A 25414-nucleotide genomic window follows, 5' to 3' on the forward strand; every position below is an offset into this window, starting at 1 on the left:
TACAGTGAATTCATTGACAAAGTCGGCTAACACCTGAGCTTTAAGGGGGCGTCGGTTCTCAAAATGAATGTTGAATTGAGATAGTTCAATTGTCCATGCTACTAGCCGACCAGCCAACTCTGATTTCCTCAAAATTTTGGCCATTGGGCAACTGTACGTACGAGTACCCGATGACTTTGAAAGTAATCTCTTAACCAACAAGCTGTGTGGATTAGGGCAAACACCACTTTCTCCATTAATTGATACCGGGATTCGGGACCTTGGAGTGTTCTGCTGACGAAATATATAGGAGCCGGTTCAGGTATTTCTTGAAGTAAAACTGAACTGATGGCGTTATCTAATACGGCCAAATAAACAATCATGTCCTGATCAGGTTTCGGTTTTGTTAACACAGGCGGTGCTGCTAGCATATGCTTGTATTGGACGAAGGCGACCTCACATTCGTTGGACCAAGTGAATTTTTGGGATTTCTTTAATAATTCAATGAAAGGCCGAGACCTCTCTGCCATTATTGGAAAGAATCTAGCAAGGGCTGCAATCCGCCCGGCCAGTCGTTAAACCTCCTTGACATTCAGAGGGCTGGCCATTTCGATGATGGCTTTACATTTATCAGGGTTTGCCTCAATCCCCCTTTCGGATAACATGAAACCCAAGAATTTACCGTCGGCTACACCAAATGTGCATTTTTCAGGATTGAACCTCATACCATGCTTCCTAGCTTCGCCGAATACCTCCTCCAAATGGTCGAGATGTTGCTTCAATGCGAGGGATTTAACCACCATGTCATTCACATACATCTCCATGCTTTTATCCACTTGTTTCTCAAAAATTTTATTCATGAGTCTCTGGTATGTCACCCTTGCATTCTTCAAACCGAATGACATTACACGGTAGCAAAAATTTGCTGAATTTGTGATGAATGCCGTTTTCTCCTCATCCGGGGGATACATACGTATTTGATTGTATCTAGAATAAGCATCCAAAAAGCTTAGTATCCTATGACCAGCTGCGCCATCAACCAGGGTATCAATGTTTGGTAGGGGGTATGCGTCCATTGGGCATGCTTTGTTGAGGTCCGTGAAGTCTGTGTACATTCGTCATTTACCATTGGCTTTTTTAACCATGACCACGTTGGCTAACCATGTTGAATACCTGACTTCTCAGATAAAGCGGGCCTGTAGCAGCTTACCCGTTTCTTCTTCTATTGCCTTTGCTCTATCACCGCCAATCTTCCTTTTCTTCTGAGCTATCAGTTTGGCCCCCTTATAAACCGATAAGTGGTGACATAGAAATGCCGGATCGATGCCAGGCATGTCCGAAGCTGACCAAGCAAACAAATCGGCGTTATTCAGCAATATTTCCTGAAAAACTTGCTTTTCTTGTACATTTAACCCTACCCCCAAATAGGTTACTTGTTCCGATTTTGATCCAAGTTAGAAAGGTTGCTTATTTTCATTGGGCTCAACCCGACACCCCTCATCCATTCTAGGATCCAGTTCCACATCCAATTCCTCTCCCAGCCGAGGGGATACAATGTTGATATCTCGGCTGCCCCATGGAAAGGCTTAAGACATAGACTTGCAAAATAACATTCTCTAGCTGTCTTCTGATCAGCATGAACTGTAACTATTCGGCCTCTTTCAGATGGAAACTTCATGGCCAAGTGTAGAGTGGATACTATAGCCTTCAACTTATTTAGGGATGGTCTGTCGAGTAGTATATTATAGGAGGTATTCGCATGCATCACAAGATAAGTGACTTTTACTTGCTTTCCCTCGTGCTCTGACCCGAACGAGGTATACAGGTCAATGCAGCCCCGAGTCTCCACTGTTTCTCCAGAAAAACCAACCAACGGTTCATAATATTCTCTGAGCTCTTCTTCTGGGATGCCTAATTGCTTAAACGTATTCCAATATAGGATGTCAGCCGAGCTCCCCTAGTCAATTAGTGTTTTTCGGACGGTGCAATTAAGAATATCTACACTTATGACCATGGGATCGTCCTGCACCGGATCGACTCCTTGAAAGTCATCGTCAGTGAATGTAATAGGGGGATCCAGATTCTGCTGCCCAATGAAACATTATTGACAGAACGGACCTGCCTGAGATGCCTCTTCCTGGCCGAATGAATGGGTCCTTCACCTGCAAACCCTCCAGCTATGGTATTAATGACCCTTTTAGGATACTTCTCACGTTCGTCGTATCTTCTAGCTGGGGGTTCCCTGGATCTACTCCTCTGTCGTTCAAATCTTTTGTCATCGGATCTCCTCGGCAGTTCAGTGTATTGATCTCTTCCTCTCTTAATTTGACCGATGGGATTTGTTTGTACAAAATCTTTTAAATGTCCTTCCTTGATTAATTCTTCAATCTTATGTTTCAGCGTTGTACACTCCTCAGTGGTGTGACCCCTGTTCTGGTGATATCGACAATACTTGCTTTTATCTGCCCGAAGAGAGGTGTTGGCGCGTCTAAGCATTCTCAATATTTCTGTGGCCAATGCCTGATCAAGTACTTTGGACCAATTAGTTGGATACTTAGGTCCCAGGGGCGGCCTTTCAAGTTCATTTCTTCTCTCATTTCCCTGCCTAGCCTTGAAAGCTTCTCTCCTGTCTGTATTTTTTGAATTGGACCCTTGGTCCATCCGTACCTGGTTTCGGTACTCGGACAATTCTTCCATCTGCATATACTTTGCAGCCCGACTTCTTAACTCGTCTAGGTCGACAGGTGATTTTTTACGGATGCTATTAACGAAAGGTCCTGGCTTTAAGGCCGTTGTGAGGTGGTGCATGGCCACTGCTGGCTCCAAGTTATGAATCGAAAAGGTCACTTTGCCAAAGCGTTCCATGAACGCTCTAAGTGACTCTCCCTTTTCTTGGCGAATGTTGACTAGCGCCAAGGATGTTAAGGGATGAGGTCGGCTTGTGGCGAACTGCAAGTTGAACCGTCTTGCGAGTGTTGCAAAAGAGTCGATGGATGAAGGGGGAGTCAGGTGAACCAACTGAGTGCAGGCCCTCTAAGTGAGGTGGGAAAAATCTTACACCATAAAGAATCATTCTCGGTGTACATACTGACTTGGGTTGTAAAGATATTCAAATGTTCCCCAGGGTCCGATGTGCCATCATATTTATCTATTGTTAAGCCTCTCCAATTATCAGGCAGCTTAGCCTCCAGTATATGGTGAACAAATGGGCTTCGGCTTATGAGATCGTCTCGGTCATTTTTAGCTTCAGATTGATAAACCTGCTTTGATTTCTCTTGCAGCATCGAGGATTCCCCCTGATCTTGGATGATAGGTGTATTTTAGGAAGGGATGTGTGTTCTGATCTCTCCTCTCAAGCTAGCATTTTCCCTTCTCAGAGCCGAGAGCTCTAGTGCATCCTTCTCTCTCTCCCTTTTCATCTCTGCTATTTCTGCTTTGAGCTGTCTTAGTACAGTTAAAAGGCTCTCATTGGTCCCTCCTTGCATCAATACTTCAGGTGTCAGTTCATCTGGTGTAACATTCTCCAACTGTTGCCGAGAGGTTCTTCTCTGTTGAACATGTCCTTCCTGCTGGCTTCTTGTTAGTACCATGTTTAATTCTGAAAAATGAGGCTAATCATGCCTCATGGTGGGCGCCAAAATGTTCCTGTTAAGGTAACACATGTCTTCAAGTCTCTGCTCTGACGTACTGACGTTTCTCTAACCGTTGCTGACATGGGAGGGTACTTGCAAAAGGCACTCCGATGCTGAAGTCAGGATTCGGTTCTGAGCAATAAATGCTATTTAATAATGAAAAGTCAACCTTTTACCTGTACTTTTACCTTCCTTATATAGGCACTGTAATGGGCCAATGGGCTTGTCGAGTTAGTCTTCATTTTAGCCCTTTATTTAAAGTAAATAATATCTTGATTATTACCCTTAATTGGGTTAATTACCTTTTAATCCTGACGAGGGGTATCCGGCCTATTATGCCGAATAGGTACTCGATTTCCTTTTCCTACAAGTAGGACCGAGTTGATCTTTATCCAGTACATTATACATTACACAGATAATCACAGTTCCTTAATTTTTTAATTAACAAACATAATACTAAACTTTTTTAATAACTTCATTTTAGGAAGTTATATTAAAATTACATATTTAGTTTTTATAAATTAAGGAACAAAATTTTACTTTCTCACTTTATATTTCTCTTTACATTAGAAGAGTTAAATCCAATAAATTATTTAACATTTTGTAAAATTTCCTCCTCTCCTTTTCTCCTTATTAGATTTCTTTTTAAGCATTGAAACATTCCCTTATCTTGCTAATCCCTTCCACTTTTATATTTAGATTTGTCTAAATTACCCCACATTTTAGGTGAATTAATAAGGTCAAGATACTATATTAAAATTTATATTTATTTAACTTTTTGTAGATACCATTTTATTAATCCACTTAAAATGGATTCACCAAAGCCAACTTAAGGTATAGATCAATAATTTCTAGGCATATAATATACTTTCATGATTCTCCTAAAAAAATTACTAATATATGTATTTATGTGTATATATATAAACTAAAAAAGTAAAAATTTTTTGTATAATTAAATTTTTTATCTTTAATTAATTTTATAAGGCACGATTTTACAAGACATTTTATAATTCTTATTTATTCACGATAATTAAAGTTGGTGAAAATTAATTTAAATTACAATCAACAAAAAAAATAATGTTAACCTATTTTTAATGATATGTATAACTTAATTATGAAATCCTTATAAGAGACTTAGAAAATAAAAATATCGTATAAAGAGTTGTTTAGAAGTTAGATTTTGGGGAAAAAAAAAGAGAAAGTAAAATTTATATTTTAAATAAATATATTTAAAATTAATATTTTTAAAAAATAAAAGATATAAATTAATATATTAATAATATATCATCGTAAATAATATATAATTTTTTAAATTTAAAATTAAAAAATATGTCCTACTCTCTCTTCTCTTTCAATAATTTCGTCTCAAATATACCTTAAGTATAACATTAAAACACTACAAGAAATATCTAAATTTAGGCAAACTAATACTTACTAATTTTTTAGCTGGTTTCGCAAATTTCGTATGCTTCTTTCGTAACATAACTTTCAAACTTCCAATAATTTGATTCTTTCGATTAGTTCCATCCACAATGCTATGTTATCCTCATGTTTGATGAGTTAATGCAATTTTTTAAAAATTCTTTTAGTTTTTAAAAGTCAAATAAAATAATCACTTTATTATATTTTTGTTTCTTTTCTTTTCTGTTTAGAAGAATTTATTTTTTTTAACTACGAGTTGAAATCAAGGGTAGTTTTAGTCTTAAAGGATGAACCAATGGATTCCACTAAAATTGTTCTGCATTATTCCAAAACAATAAGAAAGGGCATCAACTGTAACCATTTGACTATTTCTTGCTTATTTTAGTATTTCATTTTCATTGCTACACATTTCTGTAAATGTGTAATAAGAAATAAAGGATTAAATATTCATATGTAACATGGAATTATGACTAAAATTATATCACTATGAAATCGATGGATCATGGGGTGGGTTAAAGTTATTTCTATAGCTTTTAGAGGAAATTAGTACTAGTTGAAAGCCAAAATGCTTTCGGTGATAGCTGTTTTTGTATCAACTTAAGCATGTGAAAGATCGAGACAAAAGATGAGATGCATGCAGAAGTTGCAACTTCTCTATTCTAATTGTGATTGATTTTTAGTTTAAGCTAATGGACATTGCTCAACAAAGCATATGATAAGGGAGGTATAGTCAATGTGAAGAACACGGGTCAGTACATCAGATAAAATGGTTTAATATATATAGTAAACATTTGTTAAAAGAAGGCCAACAGAGCCACACAAATTCTGCTTCAAGTTATTCTGTATAGCAAACCAATTATCGTTTTCATACAAGGAATAGAGAAGATGACAAACTATTAGATTTAGAACAATGCCAAGAACTAAAGTCAAAATCCTTAAATGGTAGAATGAATCTAATATTAGTTTATATCTACTTTCCCTTTTGACTATAAATAAAACATCAAAGCTATGAAATCTGATTTGGATTTAGGGTGGTTTACTTTGTCCTTCTGCCTTTGTCAATTAAATAAAAAGGATAGACGTGCAAATTTCAAATGAGAAAAATACATCAATGTGGAAAAAATATATATCAAATTGTATGATAATTACATAAATTGATTATAAAATTTAAATAAAATTAATATAACGAGTAAATATTTTCTTATGAAAGCTTTTTATAGGATTATCTTTGTTGAAAGCCTTTTTGTGTTTCAATCAATATCTTTGTTGAAAGAGTTGAAGTTAGTATGGGGAAAGGACAAGTAGATGGCAATAAAGGCCCATATGGCCCCAAATGAAGGATGGGTAAAGCAATTGGCAATGGGTAACCTCTTTTCTTGCTTCCCTTAAATGAGGTTGAAGAAGAATAACACTCCTTGATGCGTACTTTTGTCATGCAATATCTAAGCAACCTTAGGCGAAATTAAAACCCTAACTAACCTGTCATGCCATGTAAAATAAAAGTATATGCCTTGTCAAATTCTCAAACATTCCACTACCTGATTAAGACATGTTAGATATGTATCTAATACCCACTTTTTACTATGACGCCAAGTGTGGAACCATGTACATGACCCATTAATTTTTAGCCACATTTTAAATTTTAGCATTTGAGTTTAATCTTCATGTATTAAGAACAGTTCAAGTTTCCAGACGATAAAGGTGACCAAGGAATAACCTCTAGAAAATAATGAAGTATTAAATATATATGATTCTCAATTTAAAAAAAAAATAGTATTTAAAAATTATGTGAACTTAGTCTTGTGAAAGAGGGAATAGAAACATTTTTTTTAAAAAAAAAACAAATTTTGTCTCAAAATATGAGGACAGTTAAATTTGATTCCAGAAAGGGAAACTAAACAGTTGTTGTAAATAAAATTAGAAGTAGATACCAACTTTATACATAAAAATGGAATGAAGATCAAAAGAGATTTGACCTCTTGTGAGAAGTTTGGGAATTGAAGTTTTTTCTTTGACCGATAAGTTGAAGACAAAAACAAATTGAAAGAGGGAGGATGTAGCCAAAAAATTGGAAACAAAAAACAGAGAAATAAAAAAGGGGAAGAACTAAAAAAAGAATGACTAACAAATAGAACCAAAAAGAAGAAAGGAGAATATCACCAAGAGAAACATTGAAAGAGAAGAAAAAAAAGGACAAGCACAAAAAAGTCAAGAACTTTTTCTACTTATTTTAGATTAATTGTATACTCTTAATTTTAGTGTTAACATTGAATCTATCTTACGTATCATGCACCTTAGACATAAGGTATTCATTAACACATACACACGCACCATAAACACAAACAAAATAAATATCAAAACAACAAAATTAGAATTTTAGAATCTCCAAAAACACAACTCATAGAATATCTTGTACATATCTCGATCTCAATCACCAACAACGAGCTTTGTTCCCAACTATGCTTGTTGTGATTCCTTTCCTTGTCAGTAGCACCATAGTTATATGGAACTATGACCACTTATTTTTAATGAGGCATCCTTCTAGATATAACAAGGCCCGCACCATGTGTGTTAACTCACTAAAGCCATTTATAGCCTTAACCAGGCTCCAAGGTCATGGTATGACAAAGTGAGAGTGACCATCATCAACTGAGAATTCAAAAATACAGGAAGTAATTTTTCTTGACATTATTATTACTAAAAGTTATAAACATTTTTAAGCTCAATCATACAAACACTAAATGTTATGTATGCGTTGAAAGACTTCAGAAATCTGTTTTAATTTGTGGGAATAGAAGTAAGTAGAGATGCAAATAGTATTTATTTGAAATAAACTATGTGTTAGACTTCTTAAAGAGGTTTAACACAGAGAATGTCTCTTCATGTCTAATAGTTAAGGTGACTGAGAAGGTCATATAACTAAAAAGAGATTTAATAAGAAACTCAATTGAGTATATAAAGGCAATTAGCTTTGGATAGTACATGATAAACACTAGGTTAAACATCTTTTACTTTGTAAATCTATTAAGTCACTACATGCAAGTTTCAACAACACTTCATTGGTAGTGTATAAAGTGTATTCTTATATATCTAAAATAGATAATATATTTACATAAAATTCGCCCCCCCCCCCCCACCCCCCAAACTTTGATATTTACGAATTCTTAAATGCAATTTAGGCCACAAATTTAAATGATAAAAAGTCTGTAGTAGACTACTGTATATTCATAAGGGAGAATTTAGTAAGTTGGTCATTTAAACAACAATAAGCAACATCCAAATTAAATATTAAATCATAGTATCATGCACTTGTTGATTTTACAGCATAAGTGACTTGGATCATGTCCTCATTGCAAAAAAAAATTAAAATATCTATACCAAGAAAACTAATTTTATGGTGTGACAATTTCATTGAAAGGTCCTAACATCTAATTTAGTTAATCACTCGGGACCAAAAACATAAAGGTAAACGTCCATTTTATACAAGATCAAGTATTGATTGAGAAAGTCAATGTTGTCAATGTTTGAATCTTATATATTGTCTTATTAAGCTATTAACTCGCACACACTTTAATCAACTACTAAATAAGTTTAGGAGTAGTAAAGTCACCGTTTATTTTGAAGGAAAAAATTTAAAAAAATTACTTAAAATTCATAACATATTATTAGAATATACTCCATTCGGTTCTTTTAATAAAAAAAATAAAATAGAGCATTTTTTTAGTCTTTTATTATAATAAACAAATAATAAATTCAAGATGCATTAATTGTTAAATTTATTTTATACCTTTCTTTTATTAGTATTATTAAATATACAAATTATTAACTACATCATTTAATATCATGAGTATTCTTAGAATAAAATTTATATTTATAGAAAATATAACTGACTTAATTATTTTTCTTAATCTTGATAATTTAATATTTTATTTCTTATAAAAAGGATAAGAGGAAATAACATAAAGTAATTTTGCTATTCATTATTATTTAGTTAGTTTCTTTTTTTTTTTCTTAAAATCACTCTTTACCATGTACTTAATCTTCTTCTAGAATCACTCTTATACGTGATTTTTTTAAAATCATTCTTTTATAAATATGTACTCAACATTAGGAAAAGATATTTAGTTATTACTTTTTTAATATTATTTTTTTATAATGATGCGCAGAAAGAATGCATGTTTCCTTAAGAAAGGTTGCAGACTACTTCAATGGTCTCTCTATTTTAAAAGGAATCTATCTTTAATTATTGATAAAAAAAAAGATTAATACCCTTAGTATATCCGTTAAGAAAGAAAAACTAAAAATACTTAAAATTATAAAAATATACATGATTAATAAAAAATAAATAAATTTAAACTGAAAGAAGAAAAGTTAAAATTGATAGGCGTAATTACTTAGAAGAATGATAAAAAAATTTCAACACTTTTGTTACTTCTCGACTGACTACATATGACTAACGTCATAAATTTAGTAGCCACAAAAGAAAAACACCACGAATCTAAAATTATCATTAGTTTTTCTGATTTTGCTCCTTTTATTTCCTGTTCCCACTAAGCCCACAATTTATTTGGTATGCTTTTTCTTTTTCTTTTTTTGTCTCTCAATAATCATTACCCCAAATCCTATTCGAAGATGATGAAAGAAATAGAAAAGCAAGAAAAAGAGGAATCCTTTTTGAAGGAGTGGGTCGTATTGAAATGACAATCAGTTATGCTAAATTTGTGGTAAAATCGAACGTGGGATTTGAAGATTAACGGTAGCTGATATCACAAACGCAAATTTGGGTTGTGTCAATAAAGTCCCATAAAAGGAATTGACACCATCATCCATTGTCGATTCTGCAATCTCAGAATTCAGAGTTTGACACAAGATTAATACTGACAACATATGTTCCTACCCTTTTTCTTTGCCTGGATTAATAGTTTCCTTTCTCTTCTTACTATCATTATGATTACAAACATTTCAAATCAAACAATATTCAACAGTGAACACTGACTATCTACACCTTAATCCGTACATTCTTTTTATTTATTTTTTCTCAACTTGCACATAACATGTGGGGTTGTGTTGTACACTTGCTGTCTTTATGACTAAACCATACTGTGCTAAGTGGTAATTAATTCTTATTTAGTGCCTATTTATGTAAAAGTTTGGTAAAAATGACTTTAAACTGTTAAATGAATTAAGTTCAACGATACATTTTAATTAAAATATGTGTACAATGAGAAGAAAAAAAAGTTTAAAAAGTAAGCATACAAGTCCTAAATTACTTATTAATTTTTTTTATTTGCACTACGTGTAATTATGTGTTATTTATTGATTTTTATCATTTTTGTTTATGTTATCATAAAAATATTCTCCTAAAATTAACAACAACAAAAAACACAACTTGCCTTACTTGTAAAACAAAAAAATTTCCATTACTCATTTCATTTGAGTTTTTATGATTGTTGCCACTTAATTTAATGAAGATGGTGTAAGGAGGAAATGGGTAATAAATGTACATGACAATTCAACTGTAATTCCCTGAACTCTTGCGATTTTCAATCGCATTCTTAAATTATATAGTTTCAGGAGACAAGCAAGAGGGTGCTCCTAACTCCTAACTCTTACTAGGAAACAAACCATTAACATAACAAAATTGCATGGAAAGTATTGATGATAGAAGGAACATGATCTAGCACTCCATCCCAAACCCAGAAAGATTTGGTTTCCTAAATTTCATATTTATCTTCAAACTTTACTATATATATATAACACGAACTGAGGAATAAGTGAAGCATTAAAGTCTCAAAGGGGTAGCAAAAATAAAGCATCAAAATGTCAAACTCTATTCTATATATAAAAAATAATAATAAAACAAATTCCTTGTGAATAAAGGTTAAACCACAATCACATAACAAGCACTAGCCCTCTAAGGGATTTCCCCTTCAAACCCTCTTCTTTTTCTATCACTTTGTTTCCCTTGCTCTATAGAAAGTCAAACCTACATTAAAAAAAGTGCACTGTACAAAATGTACAGAGAACCAACTTCCCCCCTCCCTCCCTTCCTTTCCCTAACACAAGAGAAAAGCCAACTTCCCTATTTCCTTCAAATTCAATTCAATAATCTCATTCTTAAAGCCATTGTGACAAAGTGAATTGAATCCATGAAAATTAGCTGAAGGGTACCACAATGGGAAATCATTGTCGCACCAAATTTGGTTTCATTTTTGTCCACTTTTCCGTATATGGATTGGAGGAGCACCACTCTTGGTACTAGTATGACATTGGGCACATGTGTGATGGCAGCACAAAATTCCCCCATCTCCACTGATGCATACATGTTTATATTAACCTTAATCTCTTCTTTCTAGAGCCTCTAATTCAAAACTCAAACCCTTCATCATGAATTTGAATACTGTGGCACATTAAGTGAGAGAGCAAAAGCAGTGCTATGCTTTGCCTCAGCTTTCCAACACCGTTCAATATCTTCAGCTATTCTCTTAGCATCCATGGATGCACCAAGTATTCCACGTTTTGTGAAACCAACTGCATAGAGCCCATTTTCACCCTTCCATCCATTTGGAAATGGCTTCGTAGGGAACCCATCTTCCTTGGAGAACATATCCCCTTCCTGCACATATGCCATTTCAATTATATTAATTGCTTTTCCTTTTCTTGCTTTATACCATTTTCAGAATTCAGATACAAATGGTCTTTATTCCATTCTGTATCTTAAGTTTATTTGAAAAATAAAATTTAAGTATTCAAAAAAATGTAATGAATATTAAAGATAAAATTATGCATATATTTATTAAAACTTAATTTACAAAATCATATAGAAAATACAGTATAATTTAATAAGTAAATTTTCTAAGTTTGTAATATATAAAAGAGATTAAACAAAACAAATATTAAAAATTTACTTTGCGAAAAACACACCTTTCCCTTTATGTTTTATTGACTGCAAAATAAAAAGGAAGAGGAACTTATCGTATTCATACCTTTAGCCAATGGGGTACATTGCTTTTGTAACCAGTTGCCAATATGATGGCATCAAAATTCTCTATCCATCCATCAACAAAGTCGACTGTGTAACGTTTTAACCTCTTGATGCCTGGTCGTACCTGCAGCAATTGTGTTTGGGCATGCTCATTGCTCAGTGGACTATGGTGTTCAAACAACCAATCTAATGAAAATAATTACGCTCCCCAACAACATGATTGAAATAATGATAATTCTTTTGTCCATTAGCTTTTGTAAAAATCTCATATATTATAAAACTTGTGATTCAGGAACGAGTTGATTGAAAGCACAAGATGATGGAAAACAAATTAATTAGGGGTCATCTCACTGAAAATAAAAAAAAGGAGCTAAAAATTGTAAGTTGTGCTTCACAAAAAGGAAAAGGAAAAGGAAATACAGCACTTAACAATTATTTTATGAAAAACCGTGGATTGCGGTTATATTGTGGGCACAATGACGGCACTGAAACATCTTATGATATATTACAAACTAACTCAACCTCATCTCATAAGTTAATTACGTGAATTTTATAACAAGTTAATATATATTTTTACGTACGTATCATACATGTGCATTTAAAAATAAGTTAATAAACATGTTAGTCCTTAAAATACCAATGAATTTTGTTTCTGAAAATACACGTTTATACCTATTGATATTTAAAACATGTTAATCTTTTAATAAATTCATCACTCAAAGATTGACAAGTGTTAGAAACATATTAACTCATTTAAAATGACACTCTAACATACTCATTTTTAAAATATATATTAACTCATTTAGATGTTAAAATAACACAAGTAGTTTTATTGAATGATCAAATCATACATTAACACAACTAATGTCCTTAATTATGACTCCAAAACATGGTATTTTGCCTTCTCAAAAATAAAAGTTGTATGAATGTGATTGTAATAAGGGTATATTTATTGTTTTAAAGTAAAAGTAAATGAATTTTAACATATCTATTTGGCAAAAATAATCAGAAACAGGAGGGTTAAAAGGAAAAGTTGAATTTAACTTGATAAAAAGGAGAAGTACCTTAATATGTCTACTTTTAATCTTGGCAAGAGTACCCACATCTAGCACCGGTGTCTTTCCGGACATGTTTTTCAGTTGAAGGGGACCCAAACGTGGTCGATCCAATCCAAACCGAGCAGTGTCACCCAAAATCAGCCATGACACCATCAGAAGGAACCGATCCACAAACCGTATGGGCAGCCAATTGAGCAACCACATAGACAGCCCAAAAGTTGATTTTCCCAACATCTCTCGTGGTAAAATGTGTACCTTCAACCAACACATACAGAAAAAAGAAAACCCCCCATCATTTCAATATAAATCCTTACATTATTTCACTATTTTACACTCATCAATAATAATTTGATGCAAGAAGAATATAATATTGATATATATTTGATTTTTATAAGAAATACCACGTGTCTATAATTTAATATGTTGTTTCATTCGAAAGGATGGAGAAAAGAGTTTTGCTTAAGAATAGGAGAATATATACCTTATTTAATCAATTTATATGAATTTTAGAAATATATTTTTTCATAAAATCTTTTTAACACTCTCTTAGTTATTAATTAAAATTTATTTAAAACTATGAAATTAGAAAAGATAAATAATAAATTAGAAATGAGAAAGAATAAGATCTATATAATTTTTAAATAATTTAACTAATAATTAAGAATATGTTAATTAGTATATTGTTACCATTTCTCTTTGATATACAAAAGAAAAGGAGAGACGAGATAAAAACAAAACAAAATAAATCTATTATCATATATTTAAGATAATCAAATAAAGTTATTAAAATTATGGATAATTCTAATCGATTAAACTTTAATGAAAATATTCTTTCTAAATTTTTCAACTTTAGAGGAGAACTAAAACTGAATACATGCATCTCTTTCCCTTTTCTTCCCTCAAAATTTATGCAAATTCTCTCTCCCCCTTCGTTTTACTTTAACTAAATACTATATAAGGAATTTAAGTATATCATTCACAACAAAATTATTTATTACATTAACATATTTTAATTTTAAACTCTAAAACCTATGTATGGTCTAAGTACTTTTTTTCTTACCCATCATAACAGCTAAGAATTTTAGTATCTTGTAAATGGGCACAACTTCCCTCTGAAAAAGAGTAGAAGAAAAAGGAGAAAAAGGGAGCCTTTAATTGTGTGCATGCCATGCTCTATATATAATAGGGGAAGAGTATCTCTTGCTAAGAAACCATAGGAAGGAAAAGAGGGGAAAAAGCAACTGGGTGTAGAAAATCAGTGGCCATCTTATGCTTCTTCTATCCCATGCTGCGCATGCTTGAGAATCCCAAGAAAATGAACTTTTTATAATATTTTGGTGTTCCCAAAATTAAACAAATATTTAAAAGCTTCGTTATATTCGAGTATGAAATGAAGGTTTTCTATTTCCCCAGGCGTTTATTTAGAAAATCCAAAGTTTGATGATGGTGAATTGCATATTTGCCACACAATTCAATTTCTCTTTTTCGAAATGAATAGAACAAAAAGGCATGCAATTTCCATGTTTCTAATTGGGAGAAAGTGATTAGTGACATGGAATTTCAAATCCCTACTTTGAACAGTATTTATCTAAATGTCAAACTTCTTGTATGAAAAAAAGAAAGAACGAAAGACAGAAAACTGTCATCTTTGTTTTTTACATAACAAGTAACCTATATTCCAAAAATGGATAAAAAAAAGAAAACCAACAAATAGAACTAAAAATTAATGTAAAAAAAAAAAAAATGAAGCAAAAGTAGGTATCTTGTTGCCTGCTTAAATTACCCTTGTTAATGTTAATCAGAAATTCCAAAACAGGAAGGACGTGTAAACTTCTAACAAAAATACACAACTTCACGTATTTAATTTTGGTGTATAGCTATGTCTTTGAGAGGTAGAAAGAGAGAAAAGTAATAGATAGGGAGAAAGAGAGAGTGTTCTTACTGTATCTCTAACCACAAGAGAAGGAGTAGCATTATGATTACAAAGATCCAAGCACACTTCCATGCCAGAATTGCCACACCCCACCACCAACACTTTCTTCCCTCTAAACTCTTCACCACTCTTATACAAACTAGTATGCTTTATAACCCCACCAAACTCCCCCATTCCTTCAATCTCAGGCACCACAGCCTCAGCATTCTCCCCAGTTGCCACAATCAACCACCTACACACAAACTCTGTTGACTCCTCCTTCTTGTTGAAGCTCCTCACCCTCCAAAACCCAAGCATGCCATCAAATTCAGCATGTTTCACGGTCTCATTGAACCGTGGCCTAATGTCAAACCTCTTAGCATAGCTCTCCAAATACTCTATGAATTGTTGCTTTGATGGGTATGTTGGGAAGTCACAAGGGAACCCCATCAAAGGAAGCTCACAAAATTGCTTTGGTAGATGAAGGCGAAGACGATCATAGGTCTTAAGTTGCCATAGAGAAGCTATGCAATTGGATCTCTCTAGGATTAAACTTGGAACACCTTTTTCTTTTAGATATGCTGCTGTTGCAAGCCCTGAAGGCCCTGCTCCTACAATTAATGGCCCTGGAACCCACACACTTCTCTCACCTGATGATGAATTCCTCTTCATTTTCTCTATCAATAAAGGGTCATGTGCTTGCTTCCCTTCAACTTCTCTCAGGCAATAATACTCCATCAAAAAATGCAAGCAAGAAAATGATATAAAACAAAAAAAAATTCAGGACTTAGGATATTGGGATTGTGAAGAAATTCCTTGAATTTTCTAATGGATTAAAAAGGGTCTTATCCGCTATTGTGCAAGGTGATTTTTTGTGTGTGTGTGTGTGTTTTGTTGCTCAATGAAGAAGGGTTAAGTGGAAGGATGAGCACCAACTACGGGGCAAAATCAGCATTCATCACAGAGAGAGATTGAGAAGGATGGTGATGTCTCTCTTTGTTCGTTTGTGTACATATATATACATATATTCCTGTTGTGCGTCGTTGAAGAATTTATATGAGCCAAAGCAAGTGGTATAATGAGAAACATAACTAGTGGGGACATTTATAATATTTATTAATTAATATTATTAGTATTTTTAACTATGTGCTAAACACGCATGTTATCAAAAGTTCAGAATTCGTAACATATATCATATATTCAACCTCTTGTATTGAAGCGTCACTATGTATGTTCGTCAACATCTACGAAGATTACGAGTTTGAAATCGTGAGGTAGATTAATTCGTTTGAAGACTTCAATTGGTTTAGAAATCCAAGAATGATATGAATTAAAAGAGGTAAATTTAGCAGAAGATAGCTGGTACGTGATCATTCGCATTGGACAATGTGGAGCAGCTCAACAACGTGGACCATGAATTGTATCCAAGATGTCATCCACATTTGTGGGATATTTATTGGAATATTTATATACATTTTATTTCTACTCACTTTCTTCATTAATCAAGAAATGCTACACAAACACTCTTTTGAATCTATAACACATTTTTTATAGTTAATTTATTTTTTAATTAATAAATGTATTTCTATACAATGGTTTATTCTAATTGAGTAGCAAGGCATTATTAGAATATAATATATAAATTCTTAAATTGATAATACATTAAAATTAGTTTGTGAATGTATATATATTTTTCTTTTGAAATTAATTTAAATTATTGTGAATAAATTTGCATTGTCATATCCCATGTCATGCGGTTTGACTATGATAATAGTTATTGAATTAATTGAAATACGTTAATAATACAATTTTTTATATCCTCGTATAATTATGAATTGTTATATAATTAAAAATTCTTAATTTGTATAATATATTTATAATTTAATATTAATTGATAGTGTATTTTTTATATAATAATACATTAAAATTAAATTCATAATTATTTAAAAAATTAATTTAATGACATAATAATATAATCCTCAATGATTTTAATTTTATGGCAATGATTCTTTAAAGCAAGCCCTTAGCGTGGTGGAATTTTAAAAAAATATATATATAAAAAATGAATTATAGTTTTTAAATTCGAAAATCATATTCTTTTCTCATGAAAAATGAAACATGTTACATTTTAATCATTGTGAACAACAATGAATAAGTTTCAATTTTTTTCTCTGTATTAAACTTTTAGCATCACCTTGATTGTTTACTGTAAACGACACTTTATTATATTTTTCAAGACATTAAAAACTTAAATGAACTATCATATTATTACCTCCCTCAAGTTGGAAGGTAAATATCGAAAACGCCAGACTAAAACATGAGTACTTTGAAGGAAGCTTTAGGAAAAGGCTTGGGCAGGATATGTCTACGAGTTGTTGCCGAGAAGGGACATGAACTAATTGGATGAATTAGTGCCAATTTCTACAAAAATTTGCTAAAAATATCTTTAACTAAAATATGTAAACAATGAGAAAAAAAATTTATGTTAAATGAATTAATTTTAACTATAAAGTTTAATTCAAATATGTGTACAACGAGAAAAAATAAATTTAAAAATAAAACAAGCAAGTCCTAAATTACATATTAATTTTGCTATTTGGCATTATGTATAATTATTTACTATTTATTGATTTTTATCTTTTTCATTTATATTATAATGAAATATTTTCCTAATTTTTTTTTTTAAAAAAAGAAACTTGCCTTACTTTTCTTGTAAAAGAAAAAGTTTCCATTAGTCATTTTATTTAAGTGAGCTTTTATGATTCGTGTTGACACTTAATTTAATGAAGTTGGTGTAAGGGGGAATATGGTTAGTAAATGTACATGACAATTCAACTGAAATTCCTGCAACTCTTGTGGTTTTCATAGTCACATTCATAAATTAGTTTCAGTGGAAAAGCAGAGGGTGGTCCTTACTCCTAACACCTACAAGGAACAAACCATTAACTTAACAAAATTGCATGGAAAGCAGTGATGATAGAAGGAACATGATCTAGCACTCCATCCCAAACCCAGAAAGATTGGTTTCCTAACTTTCATATTTAACTTTAAACTTTACAAAAATTATATAAATAAAAAACAAAAACCGAGGAATGACTTAACCATTCAAGTATCAAAAAGGTAGCAAAAAAGCATCAAAATGTCATACTATAAAAAAATTTTAAAAAAATTCCATGGGAATAAGGTTCAGCCACAATCACATTCTTAAAGCCATTGTGACAAGTGAATTAAATCAATAAAAATTAGCTGAAGGGTACCACAATGGGAAAAAAAATTTGGAGGAGCACCACTCTTGGTACTAGCATGACATTGGGCACATGTGTGATGGCAGCACAAAATTCCCCCATCTCCACTGATGCATACATGTTTATATTAACCTTAATCTCTTCTCTCTAGAGCCTCGAATTCAAAACTCAAACCCTTCATCATGAATTTGAATACTGTGGCACATTAAGTGAGAGAGCAAAAGCAGTGCTATGCTTTGCCTCAGCTTTCCAACACCGTTCAATATCTTCAGCTATTCTCTTAGCATCCATGGAAATGGCTTCGTAGGGAACCCATCTTCCTTGGAGAACATATCCCCTTCCTGCACATATGCCATTTCAACTATATTAATTGCTTTTCCTTTTCTTGCTTTATACCATTTTCAGAATTCAGATACAAATGGTCTTTATCGCAATTTATTAAATTATTTTGCAAATTATGAACATAAGTCAATTTAATTTTTCAAATTATAAAAACATTATTGTGGTTCTTAATTATAAAATGGCAGTCATTTTAGTTCTTAAAACTATAAATCAAAGACTAAGTAATCATATTTAATAATTTTAGAGACTAAAACAATATTTTTTTAACCTTAAAACTAACTCAGCTACTATTTATACTTTTAGGAAGTAATGTCATGTACTGCTTGAAAATTATAAATTTAATTAAATCTGAACAAAATTTTAATGAATATCAAATATAAAATTAAGTATTTATAGATATTTACTTGTAAAGAATTTAGTTTACATAATCATGTAGGAAATACTGTATGATGCACAGTGCAGAATAAAAAGAAAGAGGAATTGAGGGAGGCAATGGGGTAGAATACGATAGCATGAAAATTCTCTATAAGAAATTGGAGGGTGTAACGTTTTAACCTCTTGATGCCTGGTGGTACCTGCAGCAATTGTGTTGCTCAGTGGACTATGGTCTTCAAACAACCAATCTAACGAAAATAATTACGCTCCCCAACAACATGATTGAAATAATGATAATTCTTTTGTCCATTAGCTTTTGTAGAATCTCATATATTATAAAACTTTTGATTCAGCCACGATTTGATTGAAAGCACCAGATGATGGAAAAACATGATTTTTCCAAATAATAAAGAAAGGTGCAGAACAAATACAAGTTAAAATGAAATAGCACTTAATAATTTTATGATAAACCATGGGTTACGGTTTTGCTGTGGGCACAATGACGGCACCGAAATGTGATCTTATGATATATTACAGACTAACTAAACCTCATGTCATTATTTAATTTCTAATTGCTAAAGAAAAAGCTTGGTCATTAATATACAATCTCCTCCTATATAAAAAGTATTAGTTTGTGCTGCTTTGGTCTTTAACTTTTATTCTATATAGATTAGTCTTTTAAGTAATAAAACTATTCATAACTTAATTCCAATTTACTGTGGTTTCTAAAATTACCAATTAATTCTCAATTTTACAAATGGATATTTAAAAAGTGTTAACTTCTTCGTAAATTTATATTGTTATGATATTATTTTATAATCAATAATTTTATCTTTGAATTCATATAAATAGATGAGGAGGATTATATATATACTTCTTTTTATTATAATTATAGCAATTAGATAAAATTTATTAAAAATTATAAATTTGTAAGAGAGAAAAATTAAGATTGACATTATTTTTATAATTTTTAATAAATTTTAACTCATAAGTAAAAGTGTATTCAAAAGTACATGTGAAAAATGTGTCAAGATATAAAAATAATAAATTTATTTAAGACTTTAATGAGATTTAAGTACTAGTGAATCAAATCACTTTAAAGAAATTGACATATCTTTCTCAAATACTAGAAATATTTTTTAGAGGGACATTTAATTTAAATGAGACTAAAAAATACTAGAAATCAAACCACTTAAATGAAATGTATTTGTTGTTTTTTTTTTTTTTGAAAAATTTGAGCACAATATGTCTAATATAATCACACACAAAAAAGTTTGGATTAATTAATTGTTTAACAAATAAAGGATTAAAAAGATATTGATACATAAATATGAAATAATTTCAATTAGAGACTTCAAGAAAAAGTACTAGAAAGTTAGTAAGTGAGATTTCGATAGTGAATGATTATGACCGATAGAAAAATGGTTTATGTTCCTAAAATTAAAACCATGTGAGAAAGAAAAATGTTACTTTCAGTAAAAAATTAGAAATGAATAATTTTTTTATAAGAAAAGTAGGAAAAACCTCTCGGTTCATTATTGATAATGTGTTGTATGTAAAAGGATTAAAACATAATATATTTGATCATAAGTCAATTTTGTAATAATTGATATGATGTTATAGTCAATAAGTATATATAAATATATATTAAAAAATTATGATAATTTCATTGTTTTCATTGTGCATATGTATCATACTTTGTACAAAATAGATTTAAAAGAACTAAATAAATATAAAATTAATGTTTATTTTTTGAAAATGATGAAAAATAAAATTGACACAAAAAGTTTAGTTATATCAATTCTATTTTTTAAGTTTATAAGCTTTATAATAGAACTACCTTGAATATCTTTCCAAAATTATATAAACTATGTGAAATTTGTGAAAAAGAAAAATAGAGAAAAAGTTCTTTTAAAGTTAAAAATATAATTTCTAAATCAAGACAACTGAAATTACTTTACATAAAATTATTTAACTTTACTAGAACTTCAAATATAAATGAAAAGAAATATGAATTAATTATAGTAGATGACTATACCAAATATACAAGGATTTACTTTCTTCACACAATTGCTCATTAACCACCACGTTATCATCATTCATACTACCTCAACTAGTGATAACACTTACTTTACTGTTAACTTGAGTAGAAATAAGAGTTCTCAAGTTAACATAAGGGAACTTAGATTTGCAAAATATCACATATCTTGATATTAGAAACATACATAACTCTAGATCTTACACTCTCCATCCTTTGTGGCATAAGGATATCCAAAAGAAATGCTTTGGTGATTTAAACTAGAAAATTGTCTCTTTTATAATCTTGATTATGCATATAGCACAAACATCTAAACATATATAAATGTCTAAGTGGTATGGAAACTTATTATAAAGCATTTCATATTGAGTTTCTCCATTCAAAATATTAGTATGTGTTTAGTTAATCAAGTAATCCATAATTAAAACACATTTTTTTCAAAAATTTAATAGAAAGATGGGCTTGAAATTGCAATGCACAAGCAATACAGTATTGAGTATGTGCCTATGCTTGTTTTCTACTTAACATTTTGGTTGCAAAGTTCCTATATTTAATGCATAATCCCATGATCTCTAAAATAATTGTTTATAGTATAAACTTTGTACTATTATTACTTCGAATAATTTTTATTAGTTTACTAAATTGACACTCCACCATAGCAATAAATTGAAACAAATGTACATCTTTCTTTTCAACTAAAAAATATATATATACAACTTATGAGGTATTGTCAACAATAGTTATAAAATATCAAGCACCACAAAGAGATGCAATTCAATAAAATTTCCATAAATCATAATAATTCAATTTAAAATTTTTTGATTGCTTTATTATCACAATGTGATCAAGGAGTCATTACTCAAAATTAAGTCCACTAAGACATATATTATCATGGCATTGGCTTTAGCTTTAAGTGTCAAAGCTTGTAGGGCATTTGTTTTGACCATTCTATCATGTTTTTTTGCCATGAGAGATTGTCTATTGTTGTCTTCCTTCCTTGTTGGTCCATTAATCTTTAAGTCTTAACATTTATTTTTTATTTGAATGATTAGATGTTCTATGTATGAAGTTAAATTTCTTCCTTACTCTTAAAATACGATCCTTAAAAATTGGTCTCACTCATGATAATTTTTTTCTTTAATCGAACCTATGAAAGTAAATTTTCTAAATTGTAATTTAAGGTTATGTCATATAGTGATTATTTTTTAATAAATACATTTCATCAACACTTTCTTTATCACTGTCATTATCCGTGTTTTCATTAATGTTTTTATTTTAAAACAAACTATTACGATCCAAGTTTTGATCATATAGATTATGTATACAAAATTTAAAATCAATCCAAAAGTATTTTATATCACACTCATGTATAATGAAATTAAAAATATATAGTTTTAAAATATATGAAAATAAGTACTAGTATAGTAATATGGGTTTCAACCTTCAAAAAAGTACACCCATTGAAAATAGTAAAAATAAATAAAATATTTAAGATTCTTAGTGTATCTTATAAAAAATATTCTAATAAGCATTAGATCTATTAATTTTTTTTATTATTGAGAAAAACCAATGAATTAATATTCTTAAAAATTATAATCAAAATAAAAAATTAAACAAACAAGAAATAGAAGAGTAATGAGACAAACACACAAAAATGATTAATTATAAATGGTTCTAACTTTTAGTTTCATCTATAAACTTCTTGATATTTTTTTCTTTCATGTTTTTATGAATTAATCTCTATTATATGACTAGTCACTCATTTTTATTATAATATTATATAATGATCATGTAATAATAAATTATTTTTTCAGTTATTAATACCTAAATTGATTATGTAAAACAATTAATTATAAGAAATACATAAAAAACTAATGAATTTATTAATTTATTAAAAATCAAGAATTTTAATTGATCTTTCAAAATCTTAAGTGCAATTTATCTCATAAATTTGCTAACTAGATAATGATATGATCATCTCCTATCTAATTAACTAAAGATTATTAAGAGTGATCAATTTTTAATAATGAAATAAAAATAATGAGATAAACACCATAAATACAAAAATTGTAATAAAGAGAAATATAAAATAAACTAAATGAGAAGTAGAATAGTAATGAAACAAACACACACAAAAACTAATTATAAATGAGGTTAGGTTTTGGTTTTACTTGATTTTTTTTTAAATTTCTTTCCTTTTATGTATTCATGAATTAATCTCTATTATATGGTTAATCATAAAATTTAATTTATTATTATCTAATCATCATACTTTAATAATATTATATTTTTTATTTGTTAATATTTCCTAATGATTATGTTAGACAATTAATAATAATAATAAAAAGACACAAAGAACTAATGAGTAAGATAATTAGATAATGCTATGATTGTCTCTTATCTAATAAACTAAAATTATTATAGTGATAAATTCTTAATAATGAAATAAAAATGAGACAAACACTATAGATGCAAAAATATTTACATCCCAAGAAAAATAGTTGAAAGCCAATTCATATAACAAGATCTACCATAACTCTTCCCTATAATTAGTGAGAATTTAAAAAGAAAAGTATGATAAGTTGGTTGATTAAATTAAAATATTTGATAAAATTACTTATTAAAATAATTAAAAACATTAAAATAACTCAAAATTAAAACATGATAGTTATTAAATTAAATGAAAAGTATAAAATGCATATAGGTCTAATTCAAATAAGTCTCAATAAACACTTATATATATATATATATATATATATATAAAGAAATAAATTGTATCGAGCTATTTTTCAGTAAAAATGAACTTATGCATAATTTTTTAAATCTTTTTTATATAATTTCTTCAAAATTTGAAATGCTTTAATTGATATTAACATCTAACAAAAATTGTATTCTTTTACTCGATCTTAACTAGAAAATTGGTAACTTTATATATTTTAAAATATTATCACTTTTCATATTTTATTTTAAATATTTTAAAAAAAAATAAAATTAATATATTTAAATTCTATGTATTCGAATTTTTAAAATTTTTGTTAGATGAAATGATAAAAAAAATTATGTTATAATTATTATGGTTTTATATTATAAAGAAATTAAAAACAATGTTACGGAGAGAAAACATGTTTGAGGGTTTGTGAAATTAAAAGGATGTATAAGAGGGAAATTATAATAAGATATTAAGGAAAAAAAATTAAAACGTGTAAATTCAAATATAAAGTTTCAAGTTGTGGAAGCTTTTAATAAAGAAGTTGTAAAAGAAAAAGAATGATAAAATAAATAAAACATTTTTATAAAGTTAAAATCATCTTTAAAAAGTTAACTAATTTTTTTTATAAAAGTAGAAAAACATAAAGTAATTTTAACTTATGAAGAAATGTTCATTTTATATTCTTATTTTTTTAACAAGTATTACATAAATTTACTCAAATTAAACTAAAAAAATATTATTTGATAAAGTGCTAAAAATGCTACAAATTATTAAAAGAAACTCATTGAATAAAAAAAGCTTTTAATTATGTCAAATAAAACTAGAAGCTAACTTCTTTACCTCACCAAACACACTCTTTGCGAAAGGCACAACTCTTTCATATTCCTTATTCTCATAGCTTTTATAAATTATGATGGCAATTGTTTAGGGAAGAATACACTGTTCAGCAGTTTAAAGCAATGTTTGTTTAGCTGTGTCAATCGAGTTTCCACATTTATAAAGATAAAATATCACCTTGCTAACAGCAAAAGCTTTTCAATTTCTGAAAACCTATTCTAAGCTTATATTTGATTTTGTGCCATCTAAGAATATTAGATAATGTATGACGATATTTATGCTAACTTTTATGACAGGAACTATTAAAATAAAACTAAATTTTAATTGAAAAAATAACACTGAAACAGCTAAAATATTGTATGCAAATTTCAGATTCTAAATGTGCCTATGACTCGTGCAATGTTTGTAGGTGAATTACATTGGTCGTCTCCATATATTTTTATTTTTATTAAAAATAAAATATAAAATTATTTGTTAAAAAATATTTTCAAAAACCCAGCTCAAATTTTAAAATAAAAAAAAAAACTTTTTTTCAATTCTTTGTTTTTAAAAATAGAAACACTTGAAAACGAGAAAAAATAAAAACACGGTAGCATAATTCTACATATTATTTTATTTTAATTAAATATTGTTATATTCATTGATTCATCCTTTATTTCGCGCTTTATCTTTCTTGTTTAACTGTGCACTCATTAAAGTGTTGTTTCCTTTTTTTTTCTTTTAAATTTTTTTTCACTAATATTTTTTCTTCTCTTCTTTTTTTTTTTTTTCATAATTCTTTTTAAAATATAGTAATAAAGTTTGTTACTTTCACCATTTTTGCAAGGTTAAATATGTGTTTGTTTTATTTTTATTCTTTTTTTTCAATTTTCATATAAT

At 29.7% G+C, this 25414-nt stretch overlaps 2 protein-coding genes across 2 annotated transcripts; both read right to left on the reverse strand.

Moving 5' to 3' along the window:
• Positions 1-1408: 1408 nt before the first annotated feature.
• On the reverse strand, positions 1409-3263 carry LOC113847525. Its single transcript, XM_027476689.1, has 3 exons — positions 3072-3263; positions 2098-3012; positions 1409-1936 (listed from the first exon to the last, which is right to left on the reverse strand). Exons 1-3 carry the CDS (start codon positions 3261-3263, stop codon positions 1409-1411), a joined length of 1635 nt encoding a protein of 544 aa, XP_027332490.1.
• A 7594-nt stretch (positions 3264-10857) lies between these two features.
• LOC113847189 (indole-3-pyruvate monooxygenase YUCCA6-like) lies at positions 10858-15916 on the reverse strand. The gene is made up of 4 exons (XM_027476120.1): positions 15019-15916; positions 13083-13331; positions 12020-12142; positions 10858-11649 (listed from the first exon to the last, which is right to left on the reverse strand). Exons 1-4 carry the CDS (start codon positions 15724-15726, stop codon positions 11419-11421), a joined length of 1311 nt encoding a protein of 436 aa, XP_027331921.1. The 5' UTR covers positions 15727-15916; the 3' UTR covers positions 10858-11418.
• Between the last annotated feature and the right edge of the window lie 9498 nt (positions 15917-25414).

Source organism: Abrus precatorius, unplaced genomic scaffold, assembly GCF_003935025.1.
Source record: "Abrus precatorius isolate BTA unplaced genomic scaffold, Abrus_2018 Scaffold8, whole genome shotgun sequence".
Lineage (NCBI taxonomy): Eukaryota > Viridiplantae > Streptophyta > Magnoliopsida > Fabales > Fabaceae > Abrus > Abrus precatorius.

Bases quoted from the DNA above. Each gene is read 5' to 3' on its own strand.
- LOC113847525 (XM_027476689.1), bottom strand. From the start codon at position 3,263: ATGCTGCAAGAGAAATCAAAGCAGGTTTATCAATCTGAAGCTAAAAAT. The intron at 3,013-3,071 runs GTCAGTATGTAC...CACCTCACTTAG, and splicing joins TGAATATCTTTACAACCCAA to AGGGCCTGCACTCAGTTGGT. The intron at 1,937-2,097 runs GTCCGTTCTGTC...CTAATTGACTAG, and splicing joins GGAAGAGGCATCTCAGGCAG to GGGAGCTCGGCTGACATCCT.
- LOC113847189 (XM_027476120.1), bottom strand. From the start codon at position 15,726: ATGGAGTATTATTGCCTGAGAGAAGTTGAAGGGAAGCAAGCACATGAC. The intron at 12,143-13,082 runs GTACTTCTCCTT...CAATTGCTGCAG, and splicing joins TTAAAAGTAGACATATTAAG to GTACGACCAGGCATCAAGAG. The intron at 11,650-12,019 runs GTATGAATACGA...GCATATGTGCAG, and splicing joins ATGTACCCCATTGGCTAAAG to GAAGGGGATATGTTCTCCAA.